At 39.7% G+C, this 23481-nt stretch overlaps 1 protein-coding gene across 6 annotated transcripts in view; it reads left to right on the top strand.

The window, feature by feature from the left end:
- LOC122069224 overlaps positions 1 to 23481 on the top strand; it is a 69558-nt gene that overhangs the window by 2484 nt on the left and 43593 nt on the right. For 4 of the 6 annotated variants that reach the window (XM_042633191.1, XM_042633192.1, XM_042633190.1 and 1 more), the window contains 2 exons: positions 6566 to 6667; positions 23354 to 23434. In XM_042633191.1, coding sequence (XP_042489125.1) covers positions 6566 to 6667; positions 23354 to 23434 — 183 coding nt within the window. The remainder of the gene's footprint in view (positions 1 to 6565; positions 6668 to 23353; positions 23435 to 23481) is intronic. The other 2 variants (XM_042633194.1, XM_042633195.1) reach the window with 1 other exon arrangement.

The raw sequence follows: 23481 nt of genomic DNA, 5'->3' as shown, positions 1-23481 counted from the left end.
GTAGCTACCATAAAAGACTTCACATTTGACTAGAAAGAAGTATGGTTTCAAGTGGACAATCAGAGTATGTTGTAAAGTTCCATTAACTACCTATATCAGTTGTATGGTTGTGGTTCTGGAGCTTTTTGGAATCCCAAGTTCTTAAAACAATATCTTTTTCTGTTCACACTACTATGAAAAAGGAAAAGAAAAAAAAAAAAAAATTTCTGGAGTTTTAGATAAGATATGGGTGAGTATGAATCCATTTGCTTCATTTTGAATCAAATACCACTTTAGGGTCTTCTTATGTGAAGTACTCTTCTTTCTTTTTCTCTATATTTTTGATGGGATGGTGCCCATGGTTTCAAGTATCTCCGATACCGATACAATACCCTCCGATACGTATCTTAAATTTAGCCGGCCGATACGATACACACCGATACGATACATGAAATTTTTAAAATCCTTTCGTATTGATATATATGCTACGATACATACCAATATGCACCGATACACCATCGATACGTAGTGATACTCTATGAAAAATATAAAATCGAGGTGAAATATACGTTTTGGTATGTATCGGTACGTATCGGTGAATATTGGTATGTATCGATCGGTATATATCGGTGAGTATCAGTACGTATCGATGAGTATCAGTAAGTATTGATCGGTACATATCGGTGAGTATCGGTATGTACCGATATTGTGTGCTCTGGTCATATAATGGCCAAGATGGGTATTTTTTAGAAAACACAATTTTTTGAGGGTTTTTGTTCCAAAGTTGCTGCCAGCCATATTTTTCTCTAACTAAAGTGGAAATCAAGGTTGGGAACAAGGATTTTACATTTATGGGACAACTACAAACCTTGAATTCTTAGTGCGATGCCCTCAATTTAGTGTTTATGCGTAATACATATTATCAATAGTTTTTTTTTAACAAATTTTTTATGCAAAAGTGTTTAAAAAGGTGTTTCATATCCATTTATATGCGTATCTTTAGCGTATCTTAGCGTATCTTCGATACGATATAATACACTCCGATACGTATTTTAATTTTGGCCGACCGATACGGCGACCGATACCGATACTTTAATCCTTGAGATTGGTGCCATGGTGGGTATCCTTTTTTTATTTTTAATTTACAAGTTTATTAATTTTGGAACTTATTGATGCATTTGCACCTTGTTTCACTGTAACAAATATGATCCTAACAAACCATGACCTGTAGAGGAGAAGAACATTAGAGAACTAAGAGAGAGCTGTGCTATCATGGGTTGTGCCTGATGTAAGACTAGATCACGTAGGACCTAATCCCAGGTAGGATCTGAAAATTTGGGCTGAAATAGGAGAAAATTGAGAACTTACAAACAGTAGCTCAGATGGACCTGAAATTTGGCATGAAAGTGGCAATAAGATCCCCAAACTATCCTCCAAATTTGGCTTGAACCCACCAAGTAGTAGGTACGAAACCAATCACGATCACAGATGCCACAGATAGGGTTTTGCTGGCTGAATAGATAAAACCTTGTGGCTTCCTTTACTGGCCTCCATTGGCCAAGCTGTGTTGGTTGAAGGCCTCTTTTGGTGGCTGGAGTAAACCCCAAAAGGTCTTGAAAGCTGACTGCAGGTTTGGGAGTTCTTGGCAAAATCGATGGAGCTCAAAACCTTGACAATGGCAGGTCGGTTCTGGTCTCCTTGGATGGTCTTCAATCTGAACTTGTAGTTGATCTTCAAACCTTCAAACAACCTTGAAGTAACCCTCAAATCACTCTCTCGCAAGTTAGAACAAAGAAGAAAGTAAGAAGAAAATGATGGAGTTGGGATAGATGTGGGTGGGATAATGGCTATCTCAGCCTGGGCCTCTCAACCCCAGCTATCTCTACTGTTTGACATCCTATTTTAGGAGTTGGAGCAACAATGGCTGCAATTCATCAAGCTTTCATTAATTCTGAAATTGGTACAACAATCTCTCTTATATAGAAGAGAGTGAAGCCTTACAAAATAGAAAGTAACCAAAAAGGAAACTAATGATGAAATTAGAAACTAATGGACTTTAGTAACTAAGGACTAACTTGCTCACTAAGAAAGAAATAAAATAGAAACTGACTAAACTAAACTAAATAGGAAACTAAAACAGGAGATATGGACCCAAATTACTGTTCATGTGAACAGTGTTTTGTGACTCTTATTTTTGCCCTCTTCTTCAAGCTTTGATCTGCTTCAGTGCCTTTACTTATAAACCTCTAAATACAATTGTAATATGAATAAGAAACTAAACCTAATCAGAAAATTGCTTAGACTAGGAAACTGGCAACTCACTCCTCCTAACTTATACTAACAATTAACGACATAGAGCAATAAAGAAAACCACAACGGGGACATTCCCCCTTTCATGGTACATATCTTAACACTCCCCGTCAAGCTGGAGTATGCACATCAAGGGTTCCAGCTAGGAACAACAAGCGCATATATTAAAAGCAACACCAGTCTTGAATAGCAATTGTAGGCACTAGTGAACGTGGAGAGAACTTCATTAGGTAGCAATATCAACAAACAAATAAATCATCAACAACATCAATAGATAATAATCTTCATGTCGAATAAAATTAATCAACAACGAGCAAAATAAGTGGTAGTGGACTCTAGCTGCAATCCACAATATCATAGCGATAACAATAATATCAAAAGCTCTTCCCAAGGAAGATAGGTAGTAAGGTAGGGCTACATTATAAGCCCTTCTCAACAAAGATAAGTAGTGATCTTCACAATGAAGATTATAATAAAAGTACAAATCCAACAGCTACATCATTAGCCTTCTTAAGGAAGGCACTCCAACAACAACAGGGTAACAATAATGTTATTACTAAAGATCACATGGTTAGAGATCTAATTAGTAAAGAGCAGACTCACTACTGAGCCTCAAACGAAGGTCTCAGATAAAATTGCAACATACATCATAAGGTTGTTGTAGACTAGACAACATAAGGTTGCTGTGAAGAGAGTGGCTGTATGAGGGTTCAAGAAGAGAGGGTATATTATCAGCAAACAAGTGAATTTTGTCACTCAACTTTATCTTTCCTAGTTCCGGAATGGACAGAAAAACATTTTTTTGTTCTGTCAATATTGTTCTGAAGGGCAAATTTGTTCTGGTTCGTTCCGCTAGGACAGAAAATCAGACCACTCTTATTTCATTCCCGCAGAACACAAAACAGCAGAATCACTTCTGCAGAGTGTAACCAAATGGAGCCTAAGAGAATCGTAAAACGAAGTTCAGCAACCCAGATAAATAAATCAAGCATCAGATTTAAGTCAATAAGAAGGGTGCAGGAAATAGAAGTTTCAGATATGACCTGTTCGATTGAAGATGAATAGAAGATACAAGAAAAGTGAAGAGAGGATATGAATCAGGAATCCCACCTGATTCTCTGAGTTGGTATCCAACTAGCGTCCCACCTAGCCTTCCCTGGAATCCTACCAGGGCTTCACTGCATCTCACAACTAAGCTTTGTATCTCATGACCAAAAGACAAAAAGCCAATTTCCATTCATCAAATTCGTATGCAGGGCTGAAGCCCCTTACAACCTTATATAAAAGATTCAAAAAGAGACTCAAACTAAGCTTAAAACACCTCGAGCCAATAGCTTGCTATGGAGGTAGTCTTCGTGACTAAAACTCTGTTTAAAATAAAGGAAAGCAGCTAAAAACAAGGCTGGTCTCATAGTCCCTAATCAAGCCAACTACTAACACTTGATAACAATTAAAAATAAAGGAATACGGCGTTAAACTAGACCCCACAACTTAAGTAAAAATAAATCCCGTAGTCCTTCCTCCACATATTTTAGGCCAGTTAAAGTGGCCTATTGCAAAGAAAACCCATTGGACCAAAGGCCCATCATGTATAGAACCCAACACAAGGCTTATTTCAGTGGAAATAAGCACACTTCTGTGATTTATCTGCATATGATGTTATGAGAGTAAGAAGCAGTCTGAAACTTGGAAGAGGTTTGGAAAACCACAGATATAAAAAATTGAAGAAATCTGAGCAGTGATACTGAAGATAAAGGATGAGATATTAAAAGCCGAATCCACTTGCAGTACACCTTGGAGTCTACCCAGTAACTGAGATTCCACATAACAACAGTTGCAGAAAACTGAGAATTTCACTTGCATAGGCCTTAACACAGTATTATAAAATTTGATAGGACTTAATCAGGACTAAGTTAGGACTTACTGGACTCAATCCTGAACTGAAAACGAAAACAGAAACAAAACAAAAACTAAAGAACACCAATTGACCAGCTAAAATGGATTTCGTATGCCACATACGACTCCAACAAATAATCAAAACAGGACTGGAAAACTACCAACTCTTAATCCAGCCTCAACAATACTAATTAATGACAATCTGAATATAAAAATAACTCTAGCTAAATAACCCCATGACCAGACTGACTTGAGACTCCTACTAAAGCTAGGAATCTTCAACCACAGGCTGTTTCAGCCTCTTCTTCTACTGTGCTTAGCATCTGCATCAGGACCTATCCATAGATTCTTTTACCTAGAGTACTGACCAGAAAAACTGTCTTTTTTTTTTAATATTTTGTAAGCGTCTTACAAAATTTTATTCCCAGGTAAAAGCCTTGTAAAAGAGAACAACAATAACAGCCTTAGCCCAACTAAATGGGGTCGGCCACATTGGTCCTTGCTCTCCACTTATCTCTATTTGAAGCCATACAAGATTGGAGGCCTAAGCTATGCATGTATGGTTATTTAGCTCTACCCTTGGCTCTTTTGGTTCCCTCAATCTGAATCAAGTCACTCATCTATACTGGGGCATCCGAAGGCCTTCATTGATATGGCCATGCCACCTCGAATGACTCTCTAATCTTATCATGAATCAAAGCTACTCCCAACCCAGCTCTAATATGGTCATTTCAAATCTTTGCTCTTCCTTCCTCCCATTTTAGATATTTTATAGATAGCATTTTCCCCGCCTTTGTGTTTAGATTATTATAAAGTTCATCATATTTCTTCGCCCTTGCTTTCCCTCACAATCTTCCTAGCTTCTTTTTTGGCAAATATATATCTTTTTTGATCCACCACCTCTTTAGTGCTTTGCCATGTTTTAAAACTAGTTTTCTTAGTCTTAATGGTTACTTGGACCTCATCATGCCACCACCAAGTCTCCCTATGGGCATGATGTATACCTTTCGATTCCCCTAGAACCTTTTTAGCAGTCTTCTTAATACAAATCGTCATATCGTCTCACATTGAATTAGTGTCACACTATCACCCTCAAAGTGCCACTTTCACTGTTTGACCATTTCATTAGTAAATGAACTCACAGACCCTCCTTTTAATCTCCACCACTTATCTTAGGGCACATAGGCTCTTTCATCTTACGCTTCTGCGTAGTGAGGCACATGTCTAGGACCACCATTCTATGTTGAGTGGTTAGGCTCTCCCCAGGAATAACCTTACTGTTCTTACAAAGCATTCTGTTGGACCTTCTTGATAGAAAGAAATCTATTTGGCTGGTATTCTGCCCACTTTTTAAGTAACTAAATGCTCGTCTCTCTTTTTATTAAAATTGTTCACAATGGATAAATCATAAGCAACTGCAAAGCCTAAAATAGAGACTCCTCGTCATTCGAGGATTTTACTCAAGGATTTTCTTTTTATTTTGTTCTTAGAACAGAATTGAAAACAAAAAGGCTGATTAGTATATCAAATGAATAACAATACTGATGAAGGAAAGTTACACCTAGGGACTGGTCCCTCACTTTCATAAAATATGCACGAGTCATCAAAGGGTCTCTCACTTTCATCCACCAGAAGTTTGAATTAAAAAAAGAAGTGAGTTTAAATTACATGATTGTCACTTCAGTAATGGAATTTTGTTGCATCCTTATAAATTTGGATTAATTTGGACTTGCATTTAAGACACTCCCCCTACTTGTTTAGGCTTTAAAATTGACAGATCAGATAGGAGTGGGGTCCCTTGAGACATGGGCCTAGCCATGCTCCCAATGTGGCAAGTTGTGAAGAACACAAATGGTTATGAGTTGTGACAATAGTAAAAGATCAACTATTCTTTTGGCTTTATATATTTCCTCCATTTTTCTGAATTATTTTTTTAGTTTCTTCATGAAATGTTATTGTTTTAAGGTTTCAGAGATGCGATGAGGTATATCATTTTGTATTGATCAATTTAAACTATTATGCTGGCATTTTTGCAGTTTTCTTTTGTAATAATCCCTAGGTGTGAACTTTGTGCTTATCCTTCCCGGAGCTTTAAGTTTTTTTAAAGTTTCCCTTCCATTTCCAGAAGTTTTGCAATGCTTTCATGCACTTGTGAAAAAGATAATAACTTTAGTTATGTTGTTTCAGGGTTTCCCATTAGCTAAGAAAAACACATCGTTATTTGTATGTGTAATTGGTTAGAAACTATGATTAATGATGCAGAATAGTTTACTGAAATATATTCTATTTGAAGAGTGATTTGCCTTTCTTTCTTTCTTTTTCTCTCCCCCCTTGTTAACTTGTTTCTGTATTTGTGTTTATTTTCCTTTTTGGTTCCCAGCAACCATCTTCTCCTGAGGCTAAAAAATCCAAGAAAGAATCTCCAAGAAAGATATCACAGGAGGTGCTGGAATCAGATGGCAATGTGGTAAGCTGGTCACAGGTTACTCCTTACTCTACTAGATATATTTTTTTTGCTTCTTTTTTATTTATTTATTTTATTTTAAAGTTAAGGATCAATAACAGAAAAAGGGATGACACAGCCAATACCTGGCAGGCCCATTGCTGTGCCAAACATTGACAACTTACTTAAGCACAAAAACAGTAATGTAAGAACATAAACTGAACTCTTTTGTCGAGGGTAAAGGATACAGTGAGAAAAGGGATATGGATACATGTGGATATTATTCGGACTTAAAACTCAGTAATAAAGGTGTACCCAGTGCATGAGGCATAATGTATGCAGCCTTACCCCCCTCTTTGTGAAGATGCTGTTTCCTGACTTAAGACTCAATAATAATTTAAAAAATTTAGCTTAAAAATAGTCAAATAAGGGTAACTTATTGTTTAATATGATTTTCTTTTGACAATTTAGGGGCATAAATACAGGATATATTGTTGCTCAAAGGAAAAAAATGATCTAGCCATCACATTTGCATCATCCAATCAGCACATTCCATGGCATTATAATATACATTATTACATTTAAGTCAAAGTACTTGCAGTCATGGCTCTAAATCTCCCCGTAATTTTGGTCGAAACTCAGACATTTCACAGTTTCAGTATGGCCCAAGATGAAACCAGGGGTCGAAACCAAATTGTTACTAGTTTCAACTTTCAACCAGTTTTGATGAAATTTCCCTAGTTTCGCATGGTTCGACCAAACTGGTCCAACCCATATTTATGCAAGTGACATGCTTTGATGGAAAAATGCACTGTTTCCTATTTTTCGACAGAATATCTGAAGTTTCGTGGATTCGACCAAGAAAGAGGGAATTTGGCCACAAACATCAATTTCTGCTCAACTTTTTGCAATCTTCTTCTACTATCTTGCATTATTAACCTAGATCAACTTAGAGAGGACTTCTTGGGCTTCAAGGTGAACCCAATTTTTCTCCAAACTTCTTTTTTTATTCAATATAGTAGTAACCATAATAGAATTCTTTCAAAGCAACCATCAGTGCCATGCTTGCCACCTCCACATCCTCACAATCTCAGTGAGCCATTCCCTAGGATTGAATACCTGCAACATGTTGATGATGGGGCTTATAGGTGGGCAATGATGGACTTTCAGAACAATTAGGCCCAAATGTGTGATGGGATTCACATGTTTTGCGTTCATTGGAGGGCTATAACATTTGCAATGGCACGCACCCCATGGATTGGAGCCACCTAGAAACTCCTGCTGGTATTAAGTGTTGTATGACTAATTAACTAAGTTATATGTTTTGATTGTTTAATAGCTTATTTACATTTCTAGTATCTAAGTTATATGTGGACTTAGTGTGTATGACAAATTAACAAGGCTAGTGTACAAAATCATTCAACGAACACTAGAAAACTTGGGTTAACACCACAAGCATGATTCTGGGTGTTCTTTTTGTGAATATAGTCCATGGATTAGCTTTGAAAGGTCCAAAATAAGCTGTACATAGAATATTAGACCTGTCGAAACTAAGGTTTCCATATAGCCCAAAAAAAAAGTACTTGGTTTGCCCGAAATTTCGCAGGTTTTGACGGTCAAAATTCGAGATTTAGAACCATGCTTGCAACAACCCTCTCATTGGGCCTTGTATAGGGTGCATAGTTGGGACGGTGTCTAGGCGAGCCTTGGCGTTGGAGGGGGTCCACATTATTTGAAAAACACTTAACTGGGGGAGGGAGCGAGAGAGAGGGAGTAAAAAATATTAGACAACTCATTGCTATGGACTTTGGGCAGACCGAGAGGGGGATGAAGAGAAACAGAAACTGATTGAGAGTGAGAGTCACAACACAATTTCCTCAGTATCTTCCTAGATGGATTTCAGTGCCTGGAGTTCAGTTAAGTCATTTGGAAAAGAAGAAGAGGGATATGGAGTTATGATAATTCTGGCCAAGAAGGGAGATGAAACCACCAGAGATATCAATTTTGGGGCATGGGTTCAGTCGTTTGGATAAGTGGAGGAAAATGGAGTTCAGCCCCTGGGTTACCAGGGCAGTTGTTTGGAACAGAAGAGGAAGATGGAGTTTGGTTCCCAGGGTTAATTATAAATACTAAAACTGATATTTTCCCTTTTTTATACCCTTTTTAGTTGCTCATTTTTTTTGGCTTTCATATAATACGTATACCCTAACCCCCCCCTTTTTTTTTTTTACCCTAACCCTAACAAAAAACGTGCTGTTTCTCTTTATCTTTGAAAAACGGGAGAGGGTTCTTTGAGCAAGCAGGGTACTCTACACCCTCGTACGTTGATTATTTTAATAATCATTGCTCTTTCTTTAAAAGAATAATATAATAATCCATGACGAGGTGCGGTGGTACCTCTTTAATGTAGATGGGTTGATTGGCCTGAAATATAATAGAAGTAAGAAGGGCCAGTCCAAGTTGATGGAAGACAGAGCCAGCAAGAACCAGCACCATCGATCTCCCAGCAGTCCAGCCTTGTGGGATCCAGCTGCACCGACTACCGATTCTGTTTTGGCTGAAGCTTTGTCTTATTGTGAGTTTTTTTTTTTTTTTTTGGTTGAATTTAGATGCATGAAAAAAGGGGGAGGGAAATTACAGCCCCGAAGGGAAAAAATTAAAAACCCTAAAAGGTAACAAAAGCACATGTTAGGCGCAGATGGGTAACAAGAAACAAAGGACACAGTAACACGTCCAATACAACTCAAAATCCCACATGGGTGTATAAACAAGAGCAAGGTAGCCCATTACAAAGCTGAAGGGCAATCAAGTAAATACCTGTTAGGATTCCTCAAACCTTGACCATCTTATCTCAGTCTTCATCTTCCAAGCCACCAAGATGAGAAATAGAGCACCATCGGCAAGAAGGCAGCCATTGGGAGGGGTGGTTGCCTTGTGGAGGGCCGACCAAGGGGAGCTGGCCTAGCAGAGGTGACAGCCACGATGGAGGGGCACGGACCTTTCAGAGGGCAACGGCGAAGTGGCTGCCGCCCAAGCATGACTGGCGGCCTTGCAGCTGACAACAAATTGGCAGTTGGCCAAGCGAGCTAGGTGGCAGGTGGGTGGCTGGCCTAGAGGTTGGCGGCCGAGTGATGCAGCAAGCGAGCTGGGACCAAGCAGCAATTGAGAGCGTCGGTGGTGCAAGATGACGACTAGAGAAGAGTAGGTGAACGGGCCTGGAGGTGATGAGACTACTGGCTAACTAGGCTAACCAAACGAGCCTGGAGACAGGCCTAGGGAATGGCGACCTGCGGGACTGGCGCCAAGGTGCATCTCCAGCCGAGATACCTTGCTCCAAAAAGGAAGAAGAGAGAGGGTGAGAGTGAAAGGATGAGAGACGGAGAATGGAGAGTGAGAGGGGGAGGATGACAAAGAAGAAGAGAGAGTGGACGAGGAAGAAGAAAGAGGGTGAGAGGAGAGGATGAGAGAAGTAGAGGGAGGGGAGGGGGAGCACAGCCCGGGTCATGGTGGCCTCTCTTAGGGTTTCTTCTTGCTTGTTCAATGGTTTTCTCTTATTGTGAGCCTTAACCAGCAAGCAAGAAGGAATCGGTTTGAAGCTTTTACAAGAACTGAATACCACTTTGATTCTAGTTTTGTCCTATTATGAGCCTTGATCAGCAAGGTTACAACTGGGAAAGAAATTGGAAAGTTTCTAGAAGAATGCTGATTTAAGTTTAGTCTCTTTTATGTTTTATTCTCTTTGTTCAACTAAGAGTTATAAATAAGGAGGACTAGGGTTAGACATGAGGGAAGAAGAGAGGAGAGGAAGGAAGAAGAAGGAGAGAAGATGAGAGAAGGAAAAGGGGAAATGAGAGAAAAACATGGGAAGCTTTTCTTGCTCTTTCCACTTATATTAAGTTCAACTAGAACTTTAGGGAAATATATCAGACCTCCCTAGGGAGGTGAAAGGGAAAAAATAAAACACAGTTTAGGACAACATAATATAAAAACAATTCCTATACTACCCCTATTACATAAACTCCAACACTCCCCCTCAAGCTGAAGAATAAATGTCATACATTCCTAGCTTGCATAAGAGGGTATTGAACTGGTGAGGAATGAGACCTTTGGTGAAGATGTCTGCCAGTTGATCACCTGTTCTCACAAAAGGTGTGCAATGTTGCTAGAGTTAATCTTCTCTTGATGAAATGTCGGTCTACTTCAATGTGTTTGTTATGTCATGTTGTCTGGGTGTGGGCAATGCTTATAGCTGCTTTATTGTCATAGTAGAGTCCCATAGGTCCTTCAGTGTTATACCCCAACTCGCGAACCAACCGACTCAGCCAAGTGAGTTCACAAACTGCATGAGCCATTGCCCTATACTCAGCCTCTGCACTATATCTAGCTACAATCGGCTGTTTCTTGCTCCTCCATCCCCCATCCTCCATGTTAATCAAGTTACCACCCACGAGTATGCAATAACCAGATGTAGATCTCTTATTAGAAATAGATCTAGCCCAATCAGCAGCGGAATAACATTCTATCCTCAAGTGATTGTTCCTGGCATATAACAGTCTTTTACTGGACAGGACTTCAAGTATCGAGGATGCTGTGTGCCCACTTGCATAAACTGGCTCACTACTCCCACTACATAAGAAATGTCGGGGCGAGTCAGAGACAGGTAAATCAACTTTCCTACTAGCCTCTGGTATTTCCTTGCATCAACAAGGGAAGGATCACAATCTTCTCCTAGATTATGATTCTGCTCAATGGGAGAACTTGCAGTTTACAACCCAACATTCCTGTTTCTTTCAACAGATCTAGCACAAATTTTCTTTGGCATATGTTGATTCCCTTCATAGACCTTGAAACTTCAATACCCAAGAAATATTTTAAGTGTCTTAGATCCTTGATCTCAAACTGTTTAGCCAAATAAGCTTTCAACATAGCTATTTCATCATTGTCATCTCCAGTCACCATAATATCATCAACATACACAATCGGGTAAATAATGTGTGGTCTGCTTGACTCTTGGAATATCCATTCTTCATAATGGCCTGTCTGAACCTCTTAAACTAAGCCTTTGGAGATTGCTTCAGATCATGAAGTGCCTTCTTCAGGAGACACAACTTACCATCGGCTGCTGGGAACTTAAAGGCAGGAGGGGGCTACATATAAACTTCCTCCTCTAAATCTCCATGAAGGAGGGCATTCTTCACATCCAACTGATATAAGGCAATCTCTGTTTGCTGCCACAGATAAAAGGACTCTTATAGAGTTATGTTTGGCCACAGGAGCAAAGGTTTCCTGATAATCAATTCCATACACCTAACTGTACCCTCTGGCCACCAATCTTGCCTTACACCTCTCAATAGCACCATCTGATCGGTACTTGATTGTATAAACCCATCAGCATCCAATTGGGATTCTCCCCCTTGGAAGATCAACCGGTTTCCAGGTACAGTTCTTCTCAAGAGCCATCATTTCCTCTGACATGGCTTGTTTCCACTTAGGGTCTGATATAGCCTCAGTAACAGCTTTGGGGATGGAAGCAGAAGAAAGCAACTGTAAAAGCAACACCTGTAGGAGAGAGAGCATCATAAGAAACAAATTGGGCTATAGGATTACTACAAACTCTCTTACCCTTACGAACAACAATAGGGAGGTCCAACTCCGAATGAGGGGAGGAGATGTTACCTGACTGAGGAAGGGGAAGCTCAGGATGTGGATCCAAATAGGACTCTTGGCAGGTCTTTTTTGCCATTCTTGTGTACACAATATCAGGTGCCTTCTCTATAGAAGGTTCATCCATAGTATCAACATCATCCACCTCTTTATGTTTACCAATATCAAAAGAAAAATCAGTAAGAGGCAATGGGGTAAGAAACAAAATAGCATCAGCAGCCTTTTCACTTTCATTTCCTAAGGGGCAAAGGCACAGACTAGAGAAGGTGACATCTTTGGAAAGAAATCTCCTGCAAGATGAAGGGTGGTAACACTTAAAACCTTTGGTGGTAGAAGAATACCCAAGGAAGAGGTATTTGAGAGCCTTGGATCGAGTTTGGTGCGGGAGGATTTGTTAACATGCACAACAAACACAACCAAACACCTTGGGAGGAAGAGTAAAAGCAGAAGACTGAGAAGACAAGAGTGCAATTGGTTTTTGAGAATTGAGACCCAAGAGTTTGGTAGGCATGCGATTGATGAGGAAAGCGCAGCAGACACTTTAGATCAAAAGGTTTTAGGAACATGCATACCAAATAAAAGACTTCGTTCGACTCTAACAAATGACGATTTTTCTCTAGCTACCCCATTCTGTTAGGGTGTATCAACACAAGCAAGCTGATGGATAATATAATTGTTAGTAAAGAAGTCTTGTAGACCGCCATACATATACTCCCCCTTTTTATCAGATCGGACTATTTTGATCTGGTTTCAAATGGGTATGACTATTTTATAGAAGTTTTTTAAGGCATCATAAACATCACTCTTATGCTTCATAAGAATGGTCCAAGTACAATGAGAAAAATCATTAATAAAAAAAAAAAAACAAAATAACAATGGCCAAACAGGGTAATGTAGGAATGGATTTGACGACCAAACCAGACTCAAGACTGCAGGATTTTATAAACCAGAGAACAACCAATAATCACCCAAAATTAGGCAGCAAACAACAGTCCAGAAGTAGGAGTCAAACAGTCCTTGTAAACCAGAATTTTCAAACCCAGAATTTGGAATTTTTGAAACAGAGATTACACCAAACAAATAGACTAACCAGCAGTAGGTATAGAGTACTAGATAAGCCACAATCAGAAACAAATACCACAGGAGCAGGTAAGTCAAACCAGATCTGAAATCTGGGCAGAAACACAGTCGGCCAGAAGTATTTAACACCTCAGATTAGACAAACCCATGGTCTGATTGGTCCCAAATTAAGGTCAAACCTCCCTCTTAATAAACCCAACAATCAATCAAAAGGGGAGGGTCATCAGTTGGCTGGATCTTCAGAACAATATAAGGGCAACAGGAGAGAAACTTGAGATATCCACAACCAGAAATCAAAGCAGTTCAGATCCTTTACCTGGTTTGAAGAACCTTGCAATTAACTTTGAAAAGAAAAAAAGAATAGTTGAAGAGACCTCTTGGACTTCACGCCGCAAAGAGTCAATTGGATCAAACACCAATTCCTTCAGCCTTGATCAAACACAAGATTACTCTTCATGAAGAAGACAATAGCAACAACCATTATTTTTTTATCAAAATCATTCTAGGCTTTTAGGAGCCTCCTCTTCTTTATTTATAATGTTAATGGTGGGAGGGAATTACAAAATAGAAGGTTCCTCAAAAAGGAAACCAAATATTCTCCTAATACAATAGTTACTAAAAACTGAAATTAGAAACTAGTTGAAAAAGGAAACTAACTACTAATGACTTGATTCAATTAATAACTTGACTCCTAAGGAAACAAATATAACTCAAATCAAGCCCAATTAAAAAGGAAACTAATGAAAATGGAAACTAATTAGTAATTTCGTACTTAATCTTAGAGCTCCCCTTTTAGACCCATAAAAGTGGTCTATTACACTTAAAACACATGGGATCAAAGGCCTAACATGTATGGAACCCAACTTTAGGCATATTTCTAATAAAACTAGCCTATTTTGGTAATTAATCTGCATCACAGGGAGGTAATGGGACAAGGTCCCCAAACATCAGTATGCACAATATGAAAAAGAACAATAGATCTATTACTATGATAGGGATAAGATGAACGGTAATGTTTAGCAAAAGTACATGATTCACAATGAAATACAGGAGAAGAAGAAAAATATGTAAACAAATGAGGTAACTGTTTCCTCATAACAACAAAAGATGGATGTCCTAAATGCTGATGCCAAAGCATCACAGAGTATTGAACTAGCATCACTACGGCCCATGCATAGGACTGTGATGTAGTAAAAAAAGGTAACTGTGGTGTAAGACGGTATAGGTCCCCTCCTCACGTCCACTGCCAATAATACTCTTGTCACCTAATCCTGAAAGAGGTAATGAGAACGAAAAAAAAGTGATACAACAATTCAAGGTTTTAGTTAAAGTGCTTGCAGAGTATAGATTCAAGTTAAGGTTAGGAACATGAAGAACGGAATCAAGTAAAGTGGAAGAGGTTATGGGGATAATGCCTTTACCAGAAATAGAGAAGGTACCATCAGCTACCTGGATCTTATCCTTATAGAACAAATGGATAGGAGTCATAGTAATGGGACATTCAGTCATGTGGTCAATGGCATCAGAGTCAAGGCCCCGACGAAGCTGTGGAAGGTGCAGAGGTGGTGAATGCATAGTAGAAGCTGAGGCATCCTGTGAGGTAGATGGGCTATCGAACTGAGACATGAACTGGCGAAGCACTGCAATATCATCCATAGAGAAGGAGCTGGTATCTGCCTGTGAGGAGCCTCTAGTATCAGTCTCTGTCATAGTAGCATAGGCTGTAACCCCTCCTCTGCTGCCACCACGTGTATAGGATGGCCATGAAGGACCCAGCACCTCTCTCGAGTGTGTCCAGGTTTCCCACAATGATCACACTGTCGTCTATCTCTGTCATCTCCATGGGATGGCCCTTGACCTCGGTTACCTCCATGCCATTCTCTGTGAGTAGTGGAAGAAAGAGCAGAGCGCTCAAGTGAAGGTGTAGAATGGCACCTCTCCTGGTCTCCTCACTCAGGAGATAGCTACAGACCTCAAGGAATAAAAGAGGTGACCGGCGCAAAATCTGTATCCAGATCTGCTCGTAGTTTGAATTCAGCCCACCAAAAAGAATCAGAACACACTCTTTTTTAAGAGTCTATAGACTTTGGCTTCATCATCAGGATTGGTGAACTGAAGATCTCGGTAATGATCATACTCCTCCCAGAGACATTACAGTATTATAGTAGTCAGAAATGGACTTAGTCCCCTGCTTCATGGAGAGGGGGCCTGCTGAAGAATCTGGTAGACCTTCACAGAATCACCTACCTATCATAGGTCTTAGAGACACTATCCCAAATATCCTTAGCAATTTCCTTCCTTATAAATCTCCTACCTATCTCAGGTTTCATGGAGAAGAATAGCCAAGTCATAACAGTAGATTTTGTAGTTTCCCATTTCTGGTACCCTGGGTCTGTGACAGCAGGAGCTTTGATAGCCCCAGTAATACACCCTAGCTTCTCTCTACTCTACAGGGATAGCTTCACAGAATGAGACTAATCCAAGTAGTTGGTACTATCCAACTCCACAAGAGAAATCTGAGTGTTAAGATTGTCAAAGACAATCGAATTGGGGTTGGTACTACTCGACCTACTAGAAGTAGCTTTTGTAGGTTCCGTGAGATCAGACATGATGTTAGGATACTCCTCAAACAACAACAATGGAGGTCCAAACCAAGGGGGATATACAAGTCCCAAATATCGTCTTCTCAGGACCCAAAAAAAAAAAATTCAAAAAATTCCAGCAAGCTAGTAAACCATAAAACCTTGAGTAAAAGCCACTAAAAAACACTTCTAATTGTAGATCTTCATCCCAATAGCACATATAAGCATCATATGAGGTAGCACATTCATAAAAAAAAAAAACCAATGATAGCACTACTAGCCATTTTTAGACAAAACAACCAAAAAACAGAGAAGCTGTCAATACCTGGCAGCAAGGAGAGATTTGGATTGTGTTTCAACACCACACCAAATCACAAGCCAGCACTTGGGGGGCTCATAGGGGACCATTGGGCGATTCTTTCAAGCCCAGCCACATCCCCAACCAAACTTTTAGGAGAGAGAACCAAGAAGGAGAATCTAGAGCTGGCGGTAATCCAAGGAGACTCCTCCTTTCTCGGTTTGGGCTTTAAATGATCCTCTTGGACTTCAAACTCCTTCCAACTGTCTTCAAATATAATCTAGAACTCCATTAGGTCTTCTTGTATACTCTTCTTACATAGTATAGCCTCTAATGGACCACCCCTTTGCTTCTAGGGTTCCAAGAGAGACTTAAAGAATAAAACCGGGATGCTTGATCGACTCTCAAGCCCTTTTACAAGCTTTGATACTAAGTTAGAAATAAGGAGGACTAGGGCTAGAGATGAAAGAAGGAGAGAGAAGAGAGGAAGGAAGAAGAAGGAGAGAAGATGAGAGAAGGAGAAGGGGAAATGAGAGCAAAACGTGGGGAACCTTTCTTGCTCTTTCCACTTATTTTAAGTTCAACTAGAAATTTAGGGAAATTACATTAGACCTCCCTAGGGAGGTGAAAGGGAAAAAATAAAACATAGTTTAGGACAACATAATATAAGAACAATTCATAAACTACCCCTATTACATAAACTCCAACACTAAGTACTTAGTTCAGATTAGGAAAGTCTTAAGTTTCTATCTGTAATACTTTCTTTTTCTGAAAGTTTCCTTTTCAGTTTACTTTCCATTTGTAAACCTTATAATTTGAAGTAGTTGTGCCTATTTAAAGGCCATCAGTTGTACCCTTCTTGGACAAGTTTGAGCGATAAATTTGAAGTGTTTCTTCATGGTTGAGAGGGTCAGAGGCATGATCCGACCTATCTTCTTCTTCCCCCTTCTCTCCCTTCCACCGTTTCTTTTTTTTTTTTTTTTTCTTGGGGAAAATTACGCCCCCTCCCCTATGCTATGGCCTTACTACATACACCTTTGTTTTCAGAAATTACACCCCTTCCCCTACGTTTTAATGATTCTAACAAGAAAACCAGTCCGTGGGTGCCCGTTAAGTTGGATCTGTTAAGTGATGATGTCACCTAATACTAAACGACTTAATGGCCAAAATACCCTTACTATAGGGTGAGGTTACCTCTATACCCTTTGATTAAAACTAAAGGGGGGAGACTTATGAACGTCTATACGAAGGAACTTCAGGTCGTCTCTGGCGAAGTTGAGAAGGGGGGATTCTAGATGTATCAGAATCCAGTCTATACGGCTTCAGTTCAGTGTCCTTGCTCGGCCGGCATGAGTAGTAGAGGGGGCTGTGTCCTAACACTCCTCAACATGGGTAGGGAGCGCTGATGCCACCTATCATCCACTGGAAATAGAAACAGGGCTGGGTCAGGCCTGGCTTTGTGTTAGGTCGTGGCTTATGCGGTTGTGCTTGTGCCCACGGTTTTATATTTTGTTATCCTATCCTATGGGAATCTCCGGTGAGACCGATACAGCTTCTGATGTCTATAACCTTGTGGTGGAGGTGTTTGGTTTCATCACTCATGTAGAGTCCAACTGTGTGGAACTTAATTTACTTCATTTGATTATTAATTAATCAAATCTCTCTCTCTCTCTCTCTTTCTCTCTCATTCGTCTGTATTGGAGAGTGGCTAGAGAAGAGCCAAGAGTGGAGTGTGGGCCATGGGAGAAAAGACAAGGACAAGGCATCACCACATCAATAAACCTTATTGAGGTGGAGAGCATCCCATACATAGAGATCCTGCCTGGTGAGTGGTGGAGAAAGAAAGAGAATCACTATAACTCTCCAAAAAGAGAGAGAAGGGTGTCCCGGAGGAGATGACAAGCCCAAAGAGCATCCTCCGGTCACCGTCATTGAGAGGTTGCTTGAAGAAGAATTGTGAACAAGTGGCAGGTGCTGTTGGTTTCAGCATCGTTGCTGCCATGGAGAAGTCCGGCAGTGGCAGAGGTGGACATGGTGAAATTCTAGCTAAATTCTTTCTGGGTAGCCTCAATCTCAACTGCAACCGCTCTGATCCTATTCCCATTTAGGGTTTTGGGTAGAAGAAGAAAAGGGTAAAATGGTCTTTTTGTTTCACAACTAACAGCATACTAACACCACCAGATGTAGAGGAGGGGGTGTGATTGCTGAAAATACAGTTCTACAGATGTAATAGGGCCATAGTATAGGGGATGGGGGGGTGCTTAATTTTCCCTTTTTTCTTTTCTTGTTGCTTTATTTCTATTTGATAAAGTACTGTCTCAGACCAATTTAGATCTTTGAAGGTTCAAGAATTGCTGCCACCTGTTGCTGATCTGAAACATCAATCCAAGACCTGCGATACCACTGTATTCAAGAAATCTGGGCAGCAACTCAAATACACACACCTTCCAATTCCTCGGGTCATTCAGGACCATCTTTTACAAGACTATTAGGACACCCTTGTAGGTCACTCGACCAGGAGTAGGAGGCCATTAGAGGCCTTGACATCGAGATTTCCAAAATCTCCTTAAATCAGTCCTAAATCAAGAACTATTACAGAAATCTGTTTCAGCCATTATTTCAAGCTGGTGTTCTAAGATTTATATCACACTGTGATCCTTTATGATCAATGACCTGCAGTAGCTTGAAGGAGTAATTTCAGGGAAGCAGTGTTGACATTATAAGTTCCTGATCTCTGAGCCATCAGAGCTCATCATCTTTTGAAGACCTCATTAGATTCATACATGGGTCATTGGACCCAAATTTGAAGGCCACCTGAAGCTTCATTTTCCAGTTCTTGAAGAATTCCAAAAGTTTCCTATTTCATGACTTCAAGAACCATCATATTTCATCAGGCATCCACTCAATCAGGTCCTGATTTTGAGGGTTTATGATGTAGATCCCTTTACTGGGCTGCAATATCACAGGAAGAAGAAGGCCAGCCAGCCTTTGGGCTGAGATTGAGTCCAGCTGGTCCTTTATTTTTGGACCCTTTTTAGAGCATATTTTCCTTCCTGTTTTGGGCTTCTAGAAGTACCTTTCAAGCGCCCATTGAACCAGAAAATGCAGCTGTTCAGAAATCCCTTTTTGTGGCCTGCGATCTCCTAATACAGCTGTGATTTTGTCTCCTTGTTTTGACTGGTCAAAGATGCTTTGCACAAGTTGTCTCGCCTTTTAGAAAGTCCCCAGTAGTTGTTTTTTATGTTTTCTTAAGTTGCAAGTTAGAGGTTAGTTGCTATTATGTGTTAGTTTCCCTTTTAGTTTAGTTTCCTATTTGGGAACCAGTTTCTAATTTGTAAGTTTTAGTTCTCTATTTAAGAGCCAGCTGCTGTAACAGTTATAGACAATGAATGAAGTTTTTTCAGCCATTATCCCACACACATCTATCCTTCTTTCATCCTTCTCTTCTTTAATTATATTTAATTCATTGATTGTTGCTGTGAGAGAGAGTTTGAGAGATAGAATCAGCATACAGAAGTTCAGATTGAAGACCAGCCCAAAATCCCAGAGTCTATTTCAGCTTGTCAGGGTTTTGGGGCTAAATCGATAGGGGTTAGCCCTGTCCAGCATCCTTCTTCGAAGACCCTTTTGAGGGTTTGAAGACCACCTTAGGAGAAGCACTCGACCAGCTTTTGGGGTCCTCCTGACCAGCCAAAAGCCAGCTGCAGCCATGGTTATTAAGGCATTGCCAAGGCTCTGAGGCGGTTTTGGAAGCTTAAGGCAGTGCACCGCATTAGTGGCTGCACATAAGGCAGTCGCCTTAATGGTTAAGGCACTATAGACACATTATGGGGAAGGCGGTCACCTTATGCCCATTTTTTACTTACTTTTTTTTTTTTTTTTTTTAAACTATTTGGTCAGGGATTCCAAATGGAATTTATTGATTGGCAGGTATATGGGGAAGTTTACATATGAGAAGGCATAGGGTCAAGGGTATTTAAATACAAAACCTCGACCGAAAAAAAAAAAAAAATACATTACTCTGAGAAATCGCAATGGTTTGTAAAAAACCAGCGCTGACGGCAAGCCTTCCTCCTTTGATCTTTCTCCAGCGGCAGTGAGACTCCTCCAGTGAACCTTCGTCCCCTCTCTCTAGGTTTTTTTTTTTTTTTCTTCTTTCTACATCATTCTACGGTTCTACTTCCACGTGTTTTTTGCTGTTTTTTGATTTTCTTCTTCTTTCTCTTCTATTGCCCTCTGTTTTTTCTTTTTTCTTTTCTTACAGTTCTAGTGTTCTACCTTTTTCTTTTCCCTTCTACGGTTCTACCTTCTTTTTTTTTTTACCTTTCCTCTGTTTTTCATTTTGTTTCTGCTTTCTTTTCCTCTCCCAGTCTCCCTTCTATCTTCTCCCTTCTATCTTCTCCCTTCTTCTTCACTTCTTCAATGCAACCTGCAGCTCTTTTTTTTTTCTGTTTTTTGGATGAAATGATGAATATGCAGCTTTCTTTTCCTTCCCAGTCTCCCTTATATCTTATCCCTTCTTCACTTCTTCGTTGCTCTCTTTTTGGGGGTTTGCAGCTGTAAACTGTGTTCTGAACTTCTGATCATTAGTTTGTGGAGATAATTTAAAGGTAGCATATTGTAAGTTGGGTTTGCAGCTGTAAGCTGTGTTCTGATCATAGGTTTCTGTTCTGTTTAGCTACTGACACTTCAGTGCAAACCAGAAGTTCTGTTTTTCAAAATAAAATTCTGTTCATTGATTAAGAAACCCTAGTTTCTATTCTATTTTGATGTCATTTTAGTTTTTATTTCTCAGTACTCCAACAATTTCTAAATTCTGGTTTCTAGTTTCTAAATAGAATGATTACATAAAAAATAAAACACTACAATGCTTTATTCAATAAGGCGACACCTTATGCCCTCCCTATCGCCAAAGTGCTCCGAAAGACCCTCAGATGCCTCGGTCGCCTCACTGCCTTAATAACCGTGGCTGCAGCATTCCCTCTTTTTTCTCTGAAAACCCTGAATCTTTGAGGATCGAACCAGGCTGCTGCAACCTCTTTCCAAGTCTGTCTGCAGCTTTTGTGAGGGATATGTCAGCAGTGTTTTGGGGCTCTTCTGGTTCAGGTTTGACAGTCCTAAGACCTCCCTAACTGTGAGTAATCATTCAGCCCTAATTTAAGGCCTAATGTGGTTCTAATTGGTTCCGTAGTCTGAGATCAGATTCTGAATTTGGTCGAGGGTTGTTAACCATTGGGGTTTGTTTACTGAGGGTGAACTAGCCTTACATTGGTTTATTGAGATTTGAGACTATCATACACCGCCTTCGACCAGAAAACTGGCCTTGTTTGAGGCCCCCATTGAGAGTTTTTTACATTACCCTTAATCTCAAATAGGCTTTTCCCTTGAAAAATATGAAGAAATCTAGTTTTCAATAAAATGGTGCAGCAAGCATATTATATGCGTATAAATATATAATACGTGTATTTACTAACTAGGACCCAGACCTCCATTGACTTCTCCCAGCCCATTGCTCCAAACCAATAAACTACGTCATTAACATACCTTGGTCTCCATTGGTCAATGCAGTTCACCTGTGAGGTAATATTTTTTTGTGCCTAACACTAAGAGCAGATCTCCAAGGGCCTTCCTGTTTTGTGCCATCAAAACAATAGTAGTTGAAGAGATCTACAACTTTGTGGAAAACATATCCATGAATAGATGAGCATTCCTTTCTTGCCATAGACTCCATAACATAGTTGTCCTGGCATCTAGGCGACCCAAGGCATTGGAAGGGGCCTAGACGCAAGGCAAAACCAACAAGGCTTCCAAGGAGCCTGGATGCCTTCACAACTATGCTCCATAATCCAGTTACAGAAGTGCATAACTGTATATGGAATTTGTCCCCCCCCCCCCCCAAACCCTCAATAGAGCCACATGTCAGCACCACATCAAATTCCAATACGTCTTTGCGAAGTATCCTACCCAGATTGAACATTGTCAGGAAGTCGAACCAAATCCTTTTAGATATAGGACATTCAAGAAACAAATGATCCACCGATTCCTCCCATTCTCTTTAAATATAAGATACACATAACAGAAAACAGTTAGGCCTCGTCATGAGTTTTGGCATCATATCTTTTTTATTGGTTATCTACGCTCTAAAGCGTTGCATTTCGTGGGACACAGATTTTCCCAAGATCTTTTAAGGAAAAGGGCCACATGGGGTCCTCAAGGTAAAATTGATTGAACAGAACATTAAAAAAAGGGAGTGAATTTTCCATTAGAATTTAATGTCCATAATCTCCTATACTGTTGATCCGGGACGCAAAAAATAATATAGAAGCTCGCAAAATCTTTGTATTTCGCCTTCTCTAAACTCTTATTTAAAAACAAGATTCTGCTTCCACCCACAACTTTTGGACTGCACTGTTTCACAGCCCTATAAGAGAAATTAGACAAGGGGTGCAGCCTAGGAAATGTGTCCAGCATCACCCCACTACAGATCTTCCCAGAATTTTACTTTCTCCCCACTGCCAACATCATATCTCATCCAAGGGGTTATCAAAGGCAGCACTTTCTCTTGCTTCTTTGTTGCTTCTCCCTCTGGTGAGATATATTCTGTTGCCTTGTTCTCTGTTTGTTTAAAAAAAAAATGTTAACTTCATAAGAAGAAATTCATGTACTTTCTAATGTTGCTTGTAGACATAAAACAAAATGAGGAAGCTGCAGTCACTTGGTAGAGTAGAAGTTCCTTTTAGTTTGTTTCCTGTGGCAAATGATTGTGTCATAGTTAACATTTAAGACGACCATTTCTTGCACTAATGTTACAACTATCAAACTGACAATGGGTTGACCGTTAAAGTTACTAAACATGCACATTTTATCCATTCTGAGTAGCTTAATGCCAAAAGAATTTTGAAAATTATATTATGTTCTTTGACATTCATCTTTATTCATATGGAAAATCATTGGCGGCAGTAATGATGTCATTGCCACAATTTCTATGATTGTGTCATGCTGTAATTATGAAATGGTGGTATATGAGATATATGCTACTGTTGTAACAATGTTGTTTTGCCTTATATATATATTGACTAAGTTACGCTGATGGTTCTGCAGGTTATAGATGGGTTGGATCCTGAAAGAAATCTCATCGAACTAGAAACTTCAGCTGCAGCACAGACAGTCTATTCTAAATGTGTAAGTTTACATCTTTCTGATGATGATTGATGCATTCGTCTTTTCTT

Source organism: Macadamia integrifolia, unplaced genomic scaffold, assembly GCF_013358625.1.
Source record: "Macadamia integrifolia cultivar HAES 741 unplaced genomic scaffold, SCU_Mint_v3 scaffold559, whole genome shotgun sequence".
NCBI lineage: Eukaryota > Viridiplantae > Streptophyta > Magnoliopsida > Proteales > Proteaceae > Macadamia > Macadamia integrifolia.
Note: the sequence above shows the minus strand (reverse complement) of the source record. Positions and strands in the feature narration are given on the sequence as shown.